At 45.3% G+C, this 16,317-nt stretch overlaps 1 protein-coding gene across 1 annotated transcript in view; it reads left to right on the top strand.

Annotated features, from left to right (window-relative positions):
* Window positions 1-9,333: 9,333 nt before the first annotated feature.
* The window catches only part of smad3b (SMAD family member 3b), a gene marked incomplete at its 5' end in the record, with an annotated part of 43,943 nt that continues 36,959 nt past the window's right edge, over window positions 9,334-16,317 (top strand). The window contains 2 exons of the mRNA XM_079502325.1: window positions 9,334-9,373; window positions 9,509-9,620. Of these exons, the coding sequence (XP_079358451.1) occupies window positions 9,334-9,373; window positions 9,509-9,620 (152 nt within the window). The remainder of the gene's footprint in view (window positions 9,374-9,508; window positions 9,621-16,317) is intronic.

Below are 16,317 nucleotides of genomic sequence, written 5' to 3'. Positions count from 1 at the left end.
TCTCTTGCTTGGTGTGTATCATTAGACTTCTGTTTACTATGCCCACATTCAGAGTTACTCAATAGGGTTTTAAGTACCCATTTTGGGGCGGGAACCCCTTTTGGTGTTAGCATTATGTTATGCTTTAGCTATTGAAAAATAGCAGATCTACAAGCTCATAGCGCGCCACCGAGTGGCGCGCTATGAGCTTGTAGGTCTGCTATTTTTGAAAAATCGAAGAACGACTGACATAGAAACATAGCTTTTTCAGAAAACTGTCAGGATGTAGAAGACATTTTTAGAATCTGATCTCAGGCCTGAATGGGTTAATGACATTCTAACTATCCAGACACCAGTAGTCAGTGGCCTATTAAATGTTGCCTTTGTAACGTGCTATTTCAAAATGGCACGGGAGTCACAGCTGATATGTATTTTGCTACAGTATAAGCCTTTTGTTGCATGTGGTTTCTATGTCAAAGGTGGAGGTTGTACAGCTTTCCCCTGAGATATGCACCAGTCAGGGACACATGACCCAAAGGTCACAGATGAGCATGCACTAATCACTTCTTTCAAAATGACAAGAGGGACCATTTTACTGTTGGGGGTCTTGGGACCATGCTAGATGTTATTCTTCTTAACTACTTTATACCTGGCATCCCTAATTTGGGCATATGAATTCAATTCAAAGGAGCTTTATTGGCATGAGAAAACATACGTTTACATTGCCAAAGCAAGTGTCAAAATTCAATAAAAAACGTTGAAAATGGGGAAAGTAAATACAGTTGGAGGGGGTACAGACATTAAGTAAACAGCTTTGTCACATTGCATCGTTATATACATGTTATACAGGTTATAAAGGTTTTTTTTTAAACAAATAGCAGCATTTTTGCAGTCACTTTAGGACAAATGGCAGCATTTTTTCTCAAGACTATTTAAATAGTATACAAAAAAAGGTTTAGATTAAAGGTCGCAGCTCTGTTTACATGTGCAGTAGGTCTACTTGGTACAGATAGTAGTCCTTAGGGTGGTTGTATTCCATCGGCCAACCTTCTTTTGTCGCAACAGTTCACAAATCTTGCTGCTGTGTTTGCACATTGTTGTCACATCACTAAAAAAATCATATATATAGAATTTTTCCAAATGTTTAAAAATAACAAAAAGTGTAGATTGGCTAGTCCCAAGGTACTGGTTAAAAGATTATCTTTGTGCCAGGGATGGGCATTTCGTATAAACGAGTAAAACGAAATATTTGATGAATGGTATTGTTAATTGTACCCAACAAGGTTATGGTGGTAGCTTGGTGTCCAAAATCCAGCATGCTTCTCTGACATGGTGAAAGATGTGATCAGACAAGCTAGCTCTTCTGAGCCAGTTGTCCTTTAGGTCCTGAGGAGCCACAGTGGTAAAGGGTTGAGAGGACATCATGTCAAAGAGCCGACGACAGTGTGGTAGGAGGAACTGATCAAACCAATTACCAGGATCTTTGGGGAACTGCTGGCTCCATGACGGTTGGAAAGTTCTTTCTGAGGTGGTCCTTGCTCCAGCGCAACGCCCTTGGCTAGTGGTCACGGGTCCCGTCCCCAGGGCCCCGGCTCCTCTCACAATGGACGTTGTTATAAGCAACTGGGGATGCAGCATCTTGAATCTGCCACATTGATATTGGAATGTATGCAGAGAAACCAAGAAGTTTTACAAGCCTACTGGAATCTTAAAAACTACAGCCAAGGTGGATGTGGTTTTGCTGGCTTCCTTCGTAATTGCTGGTGTTGGGTTGTCAGATTGGTGCTGGTGGTAGTGAGACAGGGGTGGGGGTAGGTTGGCCTGTGCCAACATTCAGCAATAGAGCCATTCAGTAACACGCTGATTCTAGTCTAATGAGTGCGGAACTGTACGTTACAAGGATGTTATGTGTTTTAAAAGGAGCTCTTCTCAAAGCGATCAGGCCTTTTTATTTGAAAGAATAAAACCAATGAATGAGCTCGTTTTGTTTGTTTTACATGCTGATTAGCATGTGAGCAATGTGCTTTGAGCCAGAAGAGAAGAGAAGAGAGACATATTTTCTAAATAAGTGGCCAAGTTTTGTGTTTTCTTTTTTTTTTTAGAAAGAAATATTTTCCTGTTCGAGGGATTCATCACCTTAGTGGAGGTCTGTCTGCTGAGAGCAGCGTCTCTTGTTTTTTCCCCTCCTCCATAAAGGCTCAGACAGCCTCCTCCAGGCCTGCTGTCTGTCTGTCTCCCTGTCTGTCTGCAGCCAAGCCTCTGCAGAGTTCAAACGGCAGAGAGGAGTGGCTCCACTCCGCCTCTGCTCTCCTCCCTACAACTGGGGGCTATTATCCCTTCTCCTTTGTGTCTCTGTTATGGGAAAAGGGCCCACATCACCACTGGAGAGGAACTGGCAGACAATTATATGGGGGTGGCGAGGAGCTAAGACGCATAGTGGGCAGATTACACAAGCCACCACAGTGGCTATGAGAGGGGGCCTAATTAGACAGGGCTGGGTAGAGGCCAGGCTACACTACACTAGCTAGCTCAGGCTGCGTCTCTGGGAAGGCGCCTGCTCCGCTCCACTCCAGAGTTGGAATAGTTGTGGCAGCCGTGCTGTAACTCTGAGCATGAAGGAGGAGAGAAGGGAAAAGCCATGTAAGCAGCTTTGTCTGCTCCATGAGCTCAGGAATGGTATTGATTAGCCGGCTGCCTGCAGCCCTCACTCGCTTCTGAAGAGGTCTGAGTTGCTGTGTGCCCAAAAACCAAGACGCCATTTTGTTCCACTGTTTATGACAAACTGCAGTCTACGAGCTGCAAAGATTAGAAATGGATGGTATAAAGAAAACGTGCTTGCTCCTTTTCCAACATGTAACTGTGTGTATGTGCACACACGCATGTGTGTAAATGCTTGCATGTGAGGTATAGATTTCCCTTTGTGAGCATTAGTGTGTGTGTGTGTGTGTGTGTGTGTGTGTGTGTGTGTGTGTGTGTGTGTGTGTGTGTGTGTGTGTGAGCGAGCGTGTGCATGTGTGCATGCACTGCGTGGCAGCATGCATGCGTGTGTGCATGCATGCACATTTGCACACACACACACACACACACACACACACACACACACACACACACACACACACACTTGGTGTCTCTGTGCACTCGTGTGTGGACAACTGCTTTTTAAAGCTCAGAGTTTTGAAACCTTGTTATTATGGCTTCAGTCCTGCCAAAGCCTCAGTGCATTCCACAGACTATAGATTCTTGTCTGTAAGCCTCTCTTAGGCCGGGCTCTCCATACTCTCACAATTGGCAGCGGCACTTTGTGGTCTCCCTGATAATCAACATTAAGTCACTTAATTCATCTCTTTCCCCTCAACAGATGTGTGCGTCTGCAAAATACACGAGGAGGCATGTCTCCGTTTTTTTGTGTGTTCTTATACACTAATTACCCTTTGCTGGTAAGACGAAAAGTTGAGAAACTGAAATAAATAACATTTGTCTCATTGTCGGCCAACTCCAAAAGATAGTCTCATTTGTCTTATGTTGGTCTCAAAATGCTAGCAAACAAGAAAACGTCATTTGAACGCCCATTTGACACATGATTGAGATACTTAAGCATCAGGCGGGAGGTGCGGTGGGGGGGGACTTAAATTATATAATGGTGATTATCTATATGTTTGCATTTGCGCAGAAGCACACACACACACACACACACACGCGCGCATGCGTGCGCAAAGAACAGAGCAATAATCGAGGGCATAGCAGCCGAGCAGCTATAATGGGACTAGTGCATCCTCAGTGCCACTCACTCCATTTGATGACCCTTATTCCCGCACATCTGGCCTCGGCACACAAACATGGTGAGGTAATAGCACCTTTGAACGGAGAGAGATTACACAGAGCGCCTCAAACACTTCCTGCTCTCTCCCTCTCATGAGCGTATAGGCCCACGGAAGTCTTCTCACCTTGGCTGAGGGCCTTAATTACACCTCCTCGCAGCCCAGCCACGCTCACCACTTAACTGGGCCTGCTCGCACACGCCAGCACACAGGGGATCCACACACACTGTGAGGGGGATTATGGGCCAGTGTGCAATGCATGCTGGGGGAAGAGAGACTTTTCATTTGGGTATTTTTCCACCTAATAGGCTCAATGTGCAGCGGAATATCAGAAGTGTTTGATTGATGTTCTCATTGATGTGCTTTGGTGTGGTGTGTGTGTGTGTGTGTGTGTGTGCGTGCGTGCGTGCGTGCGTGCGTGCGTGCGTGTGTGTGTGTGTGTGTGCGTGCGTGTGCGTGCGTGCATGTTTGAAAGGTGTTTTGAAAACAGAGAGTGGTGCCTTTTGTCCCCAACAGATCACAGGCTGAGATGAGGTTTAAAACGCCATAAAAATAAAACTTTTTCCCCACACTATCACTTTCATTGCCGAGAATTCTGTCATTAGGTTGACTAACTATCTTGTGTGTCACGTTCGGCAAAGCAGCTTTGCGTTTCCTTTTGGCATGTTTCATTTGGTGACCCACTGCCATTCTGCTACTGTGCCATGATCATCCAACAGGCCTGTGAGGGACCATTGAGTAAGCATTTGGGTGTTTTTCTTTTTTTCCCTTTTTTTTCAGAATCCAAAAGCATCCCAGTCCCGATGCTCCTCCACAGATCCCACCCTCCCTGCAGTAATTACAGGGTACACAGGGGCCTCTCTGACGTACGAAAAAAGGATTTATTTTAGTGAGTTTCCACAGAGGTTAAAAGAATGCCACAGTGCGCGTGTATGTGCACACACACGTACACACACACACACACACACACACACACACACACACACACACACACACACACACACACACACACACACACACACACACACACACACACACACACACACACACACACACACACACACACACACACACACTTGTACACAGCCCAAGGCTCTATTCTGACAGAATTTATCAACCGCCCATCTCCCTCTCCTTGTCAACTCCAATGCCTTTTCTTTGGGATGATGGAAGAAAAACTTGCTTTTTATGGCATTCAAGTAAAGTGGAGGTGTTATCGTCAAAATATGAAAACCGTTTACAAAAGAACAGCCACATTCCACAATCCAATTTATATTGCAGCCCTGTAAATCCCATGCCAGGGAGCATCATTCGTTTGTAGGCTGTTGTCGATATATCAAGCAAAGAGTGGGCTGGCACCGAGTGAAGTCACACTCTTAACTTTACTACGACACACTCTGCCCTGGCTGCACACAGGTCTCTCTTTTTACAGCTAAGAGCCATAACACTGCCCCGTGTTTCTTGGTCTGAAATCTAGCCAAGAATGCCCCCCCCCCCCCCCCCCCCTTCTTTCTCCTCAAAATCAGAGCGGCATTCCTCTTTCAATTAACCCCTACCATGGGACAAGACTCCATTCACTACAGAAACAGCTAGAATTACATTCTGAGATGTTCTCTTTTTCTTGGAGAGAATGAGAGGGCTCTCCTTTTTCTCTGCTGTTCGGAAGGGGTTTATTGATGAAGAAGAAAAGAGCTGTTTGTGGGGCTCTGTGTGATATACTGTGTCAAAGATCCCTATGATTTATGCTAGCCTTTAATAGACTTGCTTTATAGGGTATAATCAAATCCCAACCGATCCCTCTGGCTAAATGGTGAGGCAATGGCACATGATTGAAGTGCACTGCGCCGGTGCACTGCACTGGTGCACTGAATGATATTTTGTGTTCCTCCATGCTGTGTCTCGGCCTGTTGGTTCATGTACCCTTTGACCCTTTGAGAGAAGCTATTGAGGACCTATTTTATTTTACACGTAACAAGTAGTTTTATACTTTCTCTGAGTAACACTTAATGTACTCACTTAACACTGAGTCTCACGCATGTTTTGAAAAGTAATCCTATATATTAACTACGTCATGCTCTTTGATCTAGCCAAGAACTGAGCCAAGAACTTTTTTTTCTCCACAAACCCAGTTTGTACTTTTAGAAGTCTGACAGTGTTTCTTTTTTTTTCAATGGGGGCTGTAAAAGAGAAGATCTAGGAACGCGGCCCCTATTTTTCTGCAGGGCTCTTAATATGTTCCATATTGTGAGTTTAAATGGGGTGGACTCAGGAAATGCAGTCACACTGCTTTGCCTTTCCAAGCTTCCAGTCTGAGGTTTGGCCTGCAGTGGTGGTGGTTCTGTGGACTGGGGCTGATGGGACCGCTGGAGCTGCTAGGGTGGTTAGGCAACCCCAACCATGTGGGCCTCCCGTCCTCCTCTCCTCAGGAGCCTGGGCGTCCACGTCGCTGCTTCGGTTGTGCTGGGTGGCTCTGCCTCTGCTGGAGCCTCAATTAACCCTCTCAACTCGCACTCAAAAAATCCCCCAAACTGTCCTTGGTTGTTGCTGCTTAGTATGCGCTCTGTGAAATCCACGTGCTTACTAAATTATGGTATAGTTTGCTTGTTTGCAAAACGTTCTTAGACGTGTTATCTTAATTTAGCCGAAGCTGGAGATAAACAGCAGGCTATAGTCGGTTGTAAAGATGACTTTATTTAGCTTTTTAAGTGGTCCGCTGGGCAGCACAGGGTTATGAGAGAGGGCTTTTGGAGCATATCTCTTAAGAAGAGTGGAGATGAGTGAGGAGGCTCAAATTCCAGCCCAGAGGTCAGGTTTCACATTCCAGGGGCACGCACCACAGCCTGTCTCCATACTGACATACCTGCGGAGTATCTGAGGGCCACTGGGGGCCTGGAATGTGGTGTTTCGTGTGTGTGTGTGTGTGTGTGTGTGTGTGTGTGTGTGTGTGTGTGTGTGCGTGTGCGTGTGCGTGTGTGTGTGTGTGTGTGTGTGTGTGTGTGTGTGTGTGTGTGTGTGTGTGTGTGTGTGTGTGTGTGCATGTACATACACATACGTGTGTTTGCGTGCATTCACAGGCACATGCACGTGTGCGTGTGTGCATGTTTTTGCATGAGGGCACGGATGCATGTTTTTCCTTCACTGCACAATATGTTCCATTACAAACCAACCGTGTCATACGAAAAATGGATCAAAACAAACATACAAAGAAAATAGTTAATGTTTCATATTCACGCCTGAGTTGCAGGGAAAAGCACCCACGCAGATGCAGAACGAAGTCCAGGCAGTCTCCAAATCAAACTGTGTACTCATGCATGCCATTCAAAATCATCTGGGAGTCCAAAAGAGAAAAAAGCAGCTAGGGCTCCTTCTAGTGCTTTTGTGAGACAGAGAGCCAGTGCCCGTGGAGCGCGATGGAATCCAATGAGGGAAATCATGGCAGCTTTTTTTTAAGTTGCTGGTGCCTTCTGGGCTGTTGTGCTGCAGCGTTTTATTTCAGTGTAAAAGTCTAGCTAAGCAAAACTGACTTGTCTGAGTAATTGTTCCATTATTTTTTGAGATTTTTTATGGGAACAGGGATATGGATAGTTGGATACCACTCCAGGCAGCCGCACACAATGGTTTTGATTATTTCAACAATAGTGATTATTTCACTGTTTAAACTTGGTCTTACAACAAGTTAAAAAAAAGGGGGGAGGGGAAAACAATTCAGTAAGTGCTGTTTCCTTCATTTCAAACGATGGTTTGTGAGGAAAACAGTAATTATTGTTAAACTTAAATTATTGTTGAGTTCAATGCTCATGAATGAATCGTTTATGTCTCATAGCACCTTCAGGCAAAGGGACACTTTTGTCCTTCAAATGACAAAGTATAGACGATTGGCTCAAGATAACGTTATACAAGTAGAGCTGTGTGAAGGATTTTTATGGGCTATGACATAGTCTTGGATGTTAAAACCCATGTTTGGGATGGTATTTCCAGATAGTACTTTGTAAAGTTTGTGGAATAATATAGCATTTGCCAGTGCAAGCATATGTCAGACTTGGCAGCCAAGCCCTACAAAAACTCACCTTTGTCAATACTGTTGCAGGGGAGGAGCTGGCTCCTGGCCAGAAATTGTTGGCTGTACACTACAACTCAATGCTATGAATCAGCAACAAAATACCTCTACGCATTAATTTTTTATCCCTTGGTTCAGGGGTTGCATACTGACAGCCATTTAGCTTATGTACTGGAACTAAGTTAAATGAAAGTCACTACCTCCAATAATTCAATGCTTGCTTCGATTGAGGGGTCAGGCTAGTAGAAACCAAACCATCTAACTACTGTGGCTCACTCACATCTGAAGTCACTCTCTCCCGTGGAATAGTGTTTACTGGTTAGGCAGTGTGATGGGCCTATAAAGCTTAATTTATACTTTGTCATATGAGTCACCAATTCATTTTCAACCAAACAACCTAATGTGATAAGCTGTGTCACCACTCTTGAAAGTACTGATATTTTTGAAAGTATACAAAGTATGAATTAGGCTTAGTCTGGCGAGGGATATGGTTTGATCTGTGCTCATTGCCTTTGTGGGGGCCAGGGTTCTCCCCTGAGAACACAAGCGTCCCCTGAGGGCTTCCAGGCCCAATGAGAGAGCAGCTAGTGTTAATAACATGTCCTATTCCTCCAGGGCTGTGCAACATGATCTCCATCTCACATTCCTGGGCCTTTTGTTTGTCTCCATTTCCATGGAACTCCAGCCCTGGCCGCCTCACTTGTCCCGTGCCATCCCATATGAGGCTGTTTAACATCTTAATCTGCTGCTGTCTTTCAGCTGGCTCCTGTTAAAGCCTTAGCAGAAAGACTGTGAATGCTAACTTCTGTCAACGCCTCGCTGTAAGAGAGCAGGGGAGAAATGGGGAGGGAGGTGGGGCAAACAGGAGAGATGGAGTCAGAGAGAGTGGGGGGATGTTAGATAGAAAAGGCCTGTGTGAGAGAAAATAATTATATAGAGAGAAGAGATAGGGTTACACAGTAAAACCCTCAGTGTTCATTTAACTCTGAGAGTGTACAAATGGAACCAAATGGACCGTAAGGGTAACACTCAGGATCTTACAGCGTAGCTAGGGGAGAGAGATGAACATTTTGGAGATGAGAGAAGAGGAGAGGTCTCCCGACAGTAGTTTGGCCACATTGCGAGCAGGTCTTCATCTCCCTGATCTGCCAAAGCTTCATTTAGCTGGCTTGGGCCCACCACCGTCCACTGCATGCAGGGTTGTCTGCACTCTGCTCCCCCTGCTGTAACCTATTGTGTAGATTAATGTGGACTACCGGGATGACATGATGCGTTCAGGCCATAGACGGTTCAGGATGCGTTCAGGTTCATGATGCGTTCAGGTTCATGATGCGTTCAGGTTCATGATGCGTTCAGGTTCATGATGCGTTCAGGCCATAGACGGTTCAGGCCATAGACGGTTCAGGCCCTGACATCTTCTACACCGCAGTTATACCGTCACTCCGGCTCACGCTTGTTAAGCAGACGAGTGGAAGGAGGATGGGGAAGGTGGTGGTGGTGGGGGTGGGGGTCGGGGCAGGTACAGCTTCCTGGCTCACTTTTGTTGTCTGTGCTCTTGTCAGTTTATTGGTGTGCGCGTGACAGCCCAGTTCTCACGGATTCCCATGCAGATTTATGTGAGCGCCCGGGCCCATCCCCTCGCCTGTGGCTGCAGGTACGAGTGGCGGCGGCGGCCTGTCAGAGCTGACGGGCCTGATGATGTTCTTACAGACATTAACAAGGCCAAGAATCCCTAATAGGAATGAGCCTGGAGCTACAGCAGCCAGGTCAGCCTTGGAAAAAGGTTTAGCAGTATTGCAGAATGTTACCATTATGAGGGGCGATTTCTGTCAGACTTTTGTTTATTTGTTTTATTCTTCTTTTTTCAAGGGATGGAGAAAGATCGATCGGTTACCCGTCCGTGCATCAATGAGCATCTCTTTGCAGCTATGATGTGGACTCCTCCTTTCTTTGCCAGCATTCCTTCTAATTACTTGAGTTTTTTCCCGCAGCCTGTATGTACAAAATGAAGCAATCCTGAAGAATTAATATAAATGCTGTAATAACTGCCCGCAGGGCTCCTCAAACTCAAGATAATAGCAGGCGCCTTGAAAGCAGAGAATGAAAATCCTCATTACACTTGCTTGTGCATTCTTCCTGCATGGCTGACATGCTGTAGCTTGTCACCGCTGCTTGGAAAGTGTGCAGACTTCTCCTCTGTGTTGCTGCCGTTTGTCGCTCTCCTTGGCCCCCCCGGTACAGATCGAGGCTTTTACTGAGCTACTCCACTCATTCTGGTAGAATGGTGGATTTGTTAAAAGCAGTAGCCAAATTTGTGTTTTTGTACTGCATTTCGTGTCCCAGCTATTCACTGTGAAAACACGCACGCACGCACGCACGCACGCACGCACGCACGCACGCACACAGTGCACACACGCAGTGCACACACACACACACACACACACACACACACACAGTGCACACACACAGTGCACACACACACACACACGTGCCAGTTCTTACTCTAGCGTAGGCTATAAGTTTAAACTGAGGGCAAGGTAAATTTGGTCCCTTGGTGTTGTTTTATTTTTGCTGGCACACACATGTTTTTGGGCACAACCAGGGCGTCGGCTAGTATTTCTGGTCCTTGGCAGGGCCTCAGTCAGTGAGGTGCAGTATCAGGGGATTTCTTCCCTCAGGCAATGGCTGCGGCCCACTCTAAGGGGCTTGTTCAGCTCTCTCACGTCTAAAAAGAGGCCCAGTGTGTCAATGTGATCACTGTGTGAGTAGGAAGAGAGAATAGGCAGGTGGTTGTTGCACGGGACAAGCCACACAGACACATTGGGAGACTGATTAGACCTACTTGTATGCAGCGTCAAAGAGCGGTTTTATTTTGTTTTGACTGGACAAATATTTGTGTGTCCATTATGAGGTTACACCTACAGACATGGGCTTGGGAGACTGTAGGAGTTTGTTTTCATCCGTTTCATCTTTCCCCCACAGCCTCCCCCCCCCCCCCCCCCCCCCCACACACACAGCCCTCTCACCAGAGTTTTTAATATCAAAGTGTGCTGTCTGACAGGGGTAAGTCTCAAACAAGGCTTCCTTTGTTGGGTCTCTCTCCAACCAACCAGGAGCGACAACTTGTCAACCCTTGTTCGGTGAGAAAGGAAGATGAAGAGAGAAATGAGGGGAGAGGGTAAAAAAAAGAGTTGGGCTCAAAAACATACAACATTGATTATTTAGGGTGTCTGGCGATGGGTATGAAACTGAATAACTTAATTTTGGCTCATTGTGGAGCAGACATAGTCCTACATTGTACACGTGAAAATATTTATTTTAATGCTTCCCCTAGCTATCACCAAACTGACTAAACCCTACTTATACTGCATCATATGACTGTTTCAACAAAAATATTGTATTTTTACCCCCCCCCCCCCCCCCACCACCACCCCCAACAAAGGGCACAGACACTACACGTGTAATTTGATTTACTCTTGGAATTGAGTTTAAACCGCTACTGCCTATAGGCCTACTAGTACACAATACACATACAGTAGCTTGAAGCCTTGAAGTGTAGCCTAATCACTCATGTTTGCTTTTGTTGGCTTGTCACTTTAAATGCAATATACAGTAGCCTACCGACACCGTCACCTATAGACTTCTGACTGCACTGCCAAATCTGGAGTGGTAACATAACCTAAGGTTGTGAAAATGAACCCCAAGGTCCTGAGTGTCTTATCATTTTTGCAGTGTGGCGTTGTTATGTCAGAAATGAATGTATCAACCACACTCAAAGACTTCCTCCTCTGTCTCAGTGGCACATGAAACATCCCCAACGACACTCTAGTCTACAGCACACAGAGTGCTTCTGTTTATGATGTGAACAGCCGCATATAGCTTTGATATGCCGGTCAACATAAGTCACTCTGAATCGGCGGAGTGACATCTGATCGTTCCCACTTCCCACAGATCTACAAGCCGGGGGATGAATCCGATGCTGACAGTCTGATCATTTGATCTGCCAAACGGAGGGTTTACTACCTGCAGCTCCCCAGCACATTCCTCATCTGAGGGAGCCTTACAAATGCTAGTGAACTTGTCATGAGACGCACCAAACCAAGGTACGATTCCAGTCACCTTGAAGTCATGTACTTGTTTAGGCGTGTGTCAATGACGATCCACCGCAAAATCGGCGGTGTTCTCACATGTGATACGTCTTCAAACAAGCCACAGACTTGTACCGAGGCAAGAATTTCTTCCCATGCTATTTGTGAACTTGTACTGACCCCTAGCCACATAGAAGTCCCCATACGTCGTGGTTGGCAATGAAGGTATGAGACTGAACATTTACAGTGAGCTGTTATGTGCACCGGGGGAGACGGAGAGGGGCGTTCTGGCGGGCTGTTGGCCAGCTGAACTCCCCAGATGTGCTGCATTGTTTAGACCTTGTCCTGGGTTATAAGTGTGTACTGAGGAGCCTGCTACCGGACACATTCTCTGGAATCTGGGCAGCAGATGACTGCTTCATATCATGCCCCCAGTATTAATGTCAGAGATCGTAGCCTCGGATATCACAGATTTAACATGAAGAAGGTGAAACGAAAATGTGCAGTTGAATGATGACTAAGAAAACATCACTCACTCTGATTTCATTCAGTAACACCAACATGCCAGCACACCAACCCCTTTCCATTCCAACTATGAATCTTGATATCTTGAAGAAAAGGAAAGATCCTTAAAGCTGCTATTGCACTTGGAGCTTCAGGCATTATATCTAAACACTCTAGAAGAGCAGGGATACCACCTCTAACCACTGCACTATTGCTATACCATACACACACAATACAGAGTTGTCTACCACAGGGGTCTCAGCCTGGGGGTCTTTTTCTTTTCTTTTCTATTTTTGAGGGGTGCTAGCCCCTCCCAGAGCCATAGAGTAAGACAAGAAAAAGTAGCGTGTACTAACACAAACATTAAAGCATAGTGTCTATTTTACGGCATGATGATGTACGATGATAAGAGCGCCCCTCACTTGACAATTGAATTGAAATTAAGAGTTTACTTTACATAGTACACATAGTACCTGCATAAACTTTATATCTGGTTCCATTATTTATTTATGATGTATTTTCTCTATTATTAAGGTTATTGTAGCAGTCAATTTGTATTGGGGGTGGGGAGGGGGGTCACGAGACATGGCCAAAGCATTTCTGGGGGTCCCCAGGCAAAAACTTTGAGAACCCCTGGTCTACCATACAGATTGGTCAAAATAGTCACAGAAATCCTATTTCCTCACAGTGTTATTTTGAGGGGTGCACACCGCTCAGAGCCCTGACGTCACATCATTTGGAGCGACACCTACGCGGAAGGGTTGACTCCACTTTTAGGCCAGTGCAGCCCATGCGTTCATCCAGGCTTTCATTCTTCGCGCAGACGAAATGAAAGCCTGGGCTACAGAAATCCTAACAATATTTCTGGATTGTAGCTTTAAGACAAATGCTTTATGCAATGGTTTCTACAGTCAGTGTATCAGTATTGGGGGTGATTTCAGGTTAAAGGTGGCTATTCCCATCAGTGAAATATGATTGCCAGATCATAGTAATCTCTGGCCCACAGTAAGTCCCATGTTAAATCAGGATCCTTCAACACTTTCACTGTGTTCCTCAGCTGTAACATCTTAACTCCTGCATACCACCACGCTCACTCTGACTGACAGCACGGGAGGCTGCAATTCCTCATTTCCCCATCAGTCCTTTGTTGTATTGTCGTACTGCTCTTGGCCCTTTGACATCATGTAATAGGTTGTACGTCCCCCAGCTTTGATTGTGAATCAGTCACAAGATGTTTGCCGCTATGATGAGCCAGAAGCTATTTTCTTTCCCTACCACAACATTATTCTCTCTCTCTCGCTCTCTCTCTCTGTCTCTCTCTCTCTCTCTCTCTCTCTCTCTCTGTCTGTCTCTCTCTCTCTCTCTCTCTCTCTCTCTCTCTCTCTGTCTCCCTTTCTGTCTCTCTCACCATTGAGGTCCTTTTTCCGACTTCCACGGTATTTGTCCATGCTGTGGGAGCTTTTGTGTTCCCGCTTCCCGTTGGTTGGATTCACCGTGTTCCATGCAGTCATGCAATATCTGGCCTGTGAACAGAGACTTTAAGTGGAGGTAATGCTAGCGCCACCATCCTGCTGCTTGTTTGCTTTCCTTTCATTAACACTCCTTCTCAATATAACCGCCTTACACCATCCACCGAGAATGAACCGTGACTATTTTGAGACACTGTGGGGTGTGTGTGGGGGGTGGGCTGGAAGGTCCCCTCCACCCAAAGTTATGCAATATATAAACATAAAAGTGTTCCATATTTCTCTCTCTTTGGCTTCTAAAGAATGCCCAGTGCTCTGAGTGAGAGCCATGTGTGGAGTCCACAAAGAGTGAAGACACTGAAGAGTGTGGTGGATGGGCAGTCAAGCATACTGTGCATGCGCAAGCATACTGTGCATGCGCAGAAACACACATACGCACGCACGCACGCACGCACGCACGCACGCACGCACGCACGCACGCACGCACGCACGCACGCACGCACGCACGCACACACACACACACACACACACACACACACACACACACACACACACACACACACACACACACACACACACACACACACAGTCACACACACACACACACACCCAGGGAGGGAGTGGAAGTCTCCTGTCATGGTTGAACATGGGCGTCTGGTGGTGATTAGAGGCCATTTGTTTCTGTCAGACCACAGAGCTTCAGCCTTCTCTTTGTGTGATAGATGAATTAGTGGAACTATAGTGGACAGGATAAAAGGGATATGCACTCATCAATGAAATACTTAGACTTCCCTGCGATTACCTGCATCAGAATGCTGAATGCTCCAAGTTCAAATGCATGACTTCATTTAATTTGATTTCCGTGTGTGTGTGTGTGTGTGGGGGGGGGGGGGGGGGGGATTTTCCAGTGACACTTTCTCTGACCCCATGTTTTTCCTTTTGCGTACATCCACCCACAAGCATAGTGATATGCACACACACGCACACGCACACACGCACGTTCCAAAAAGTTTTAGACTTAATGCTAATTGAAATGTTGGTCAGTATAAAAAAATCACACCCGTGTCAAATGAGGGGCGCTCTTCGTCACCGTACATCAATTTATGTTAGCGGACATTTGACATTGCTACGTAAGGTACATAAGGTGGTCCCTTATTGGCCAATCGCTCCCACCATGTGATTGGTTAGCCGATTTGCTCGTTTACATATGACTTATGAAGTTTTCCCTTCAATGTCAATGGCGTTTAATGTTTTGATGTTTCATTTACGTCATTCTTAGCGGAATTATCAGCTCTTATCATCATACATCATCATGGATCATCTCATACTGGCCAATCAGAATGCCTGTTGCCTGTGATTGGTTGGCTGATTTGCTCGTTTACATATGACGTAAATTTTCCCTTCAATGTCAATGGCGTTTAATGTTTGATGTTTTATTTACGTCATATTTAGCGGAATTCTGACGTAATTTCTCCGTTCATTGTCAATGGCAAATATTGAGACGTGTGGGGACAAAAGCTGTTTATAGAAAGGGCCAGCGCCCCTTAATAATCACACTCAAATATCTTCTGATAAAAAAAACGAGGAAAAGTATACATCCATTCTCTAGGTCTATGACATTTTCTGGAACATGCAGGCAATGTTAAGTAAGTGTGTATTGTATACTATGCACTATGCAGGTAGCAAAGAACAAACAGCAAACAGTTGTTGCTAGGGTCTAATAGCTGGTTGCTAGGGTCTAATATGCGGCTGCTAGGGTGTAATATGCTAAATGGGCATTTGCTATGCTACAGTGTTTAGGGTCTAATAAGTGGTTGCTGAGGTCTAATATGCCGTTTATATGGTCTAATATGCGGTTGCTAGGGTAAAACAGGTGGTTGCTAGGGTAAAATAGTGATTGCTAGGGTATATATAATATTATAGTCTATGTTTAATCAGCAGCAGTTAGGCTCCACTGTAGCTAAATGGCATTTCCCCATTCAAGTGAATTCTTTTAGCAATTAAAAGTGAAATATCTCTAAAAGCACCAATTGTCATTTCAAAATGTCAAAGCCGACATGTAATATAAGTAAGCCAAGCATTGCACAGTCTTGCTACATGTATGAAGGACTAGGTAGGGGCCAAAAAACAGGGCGGAATAATAAATAGGTCATGAAGATAACATTAGTGTGGTCGCCTTAGCGATCCCACAATAACTTTTAATTGAGACTAGGATATAGCATGTTGTAATGGGGTGGATACAGTACACTACATCTATTTCAACTTGAAAGTCATTAATTTATTTAGAAAGTCATCAAATGTCATTAGGTTACATTTTGATGAAGTCCTCAAAATTATTATATTATTAGTACAGTTGTGTGATTAGACAGAGCATGCATTTTCTTGTTTCTTACCACCTCAACCTT

Source organism: Electrona antarctica (genome assembly GCF_951216825.1).
Source record: "Electrona antarctica genome assembly, chromosome: 5".
NCBI lineage: Eukaryota > Metazoa > Chordata > Actinopteri > Myctophiformes > Myctophidae > Electrona > Electrona antarctica.
The sequence above is the reverse complement of the archived record's forward strand: the minus strand, read 5'-3'. Positions and strand labels throughout refer to the sequence as shown.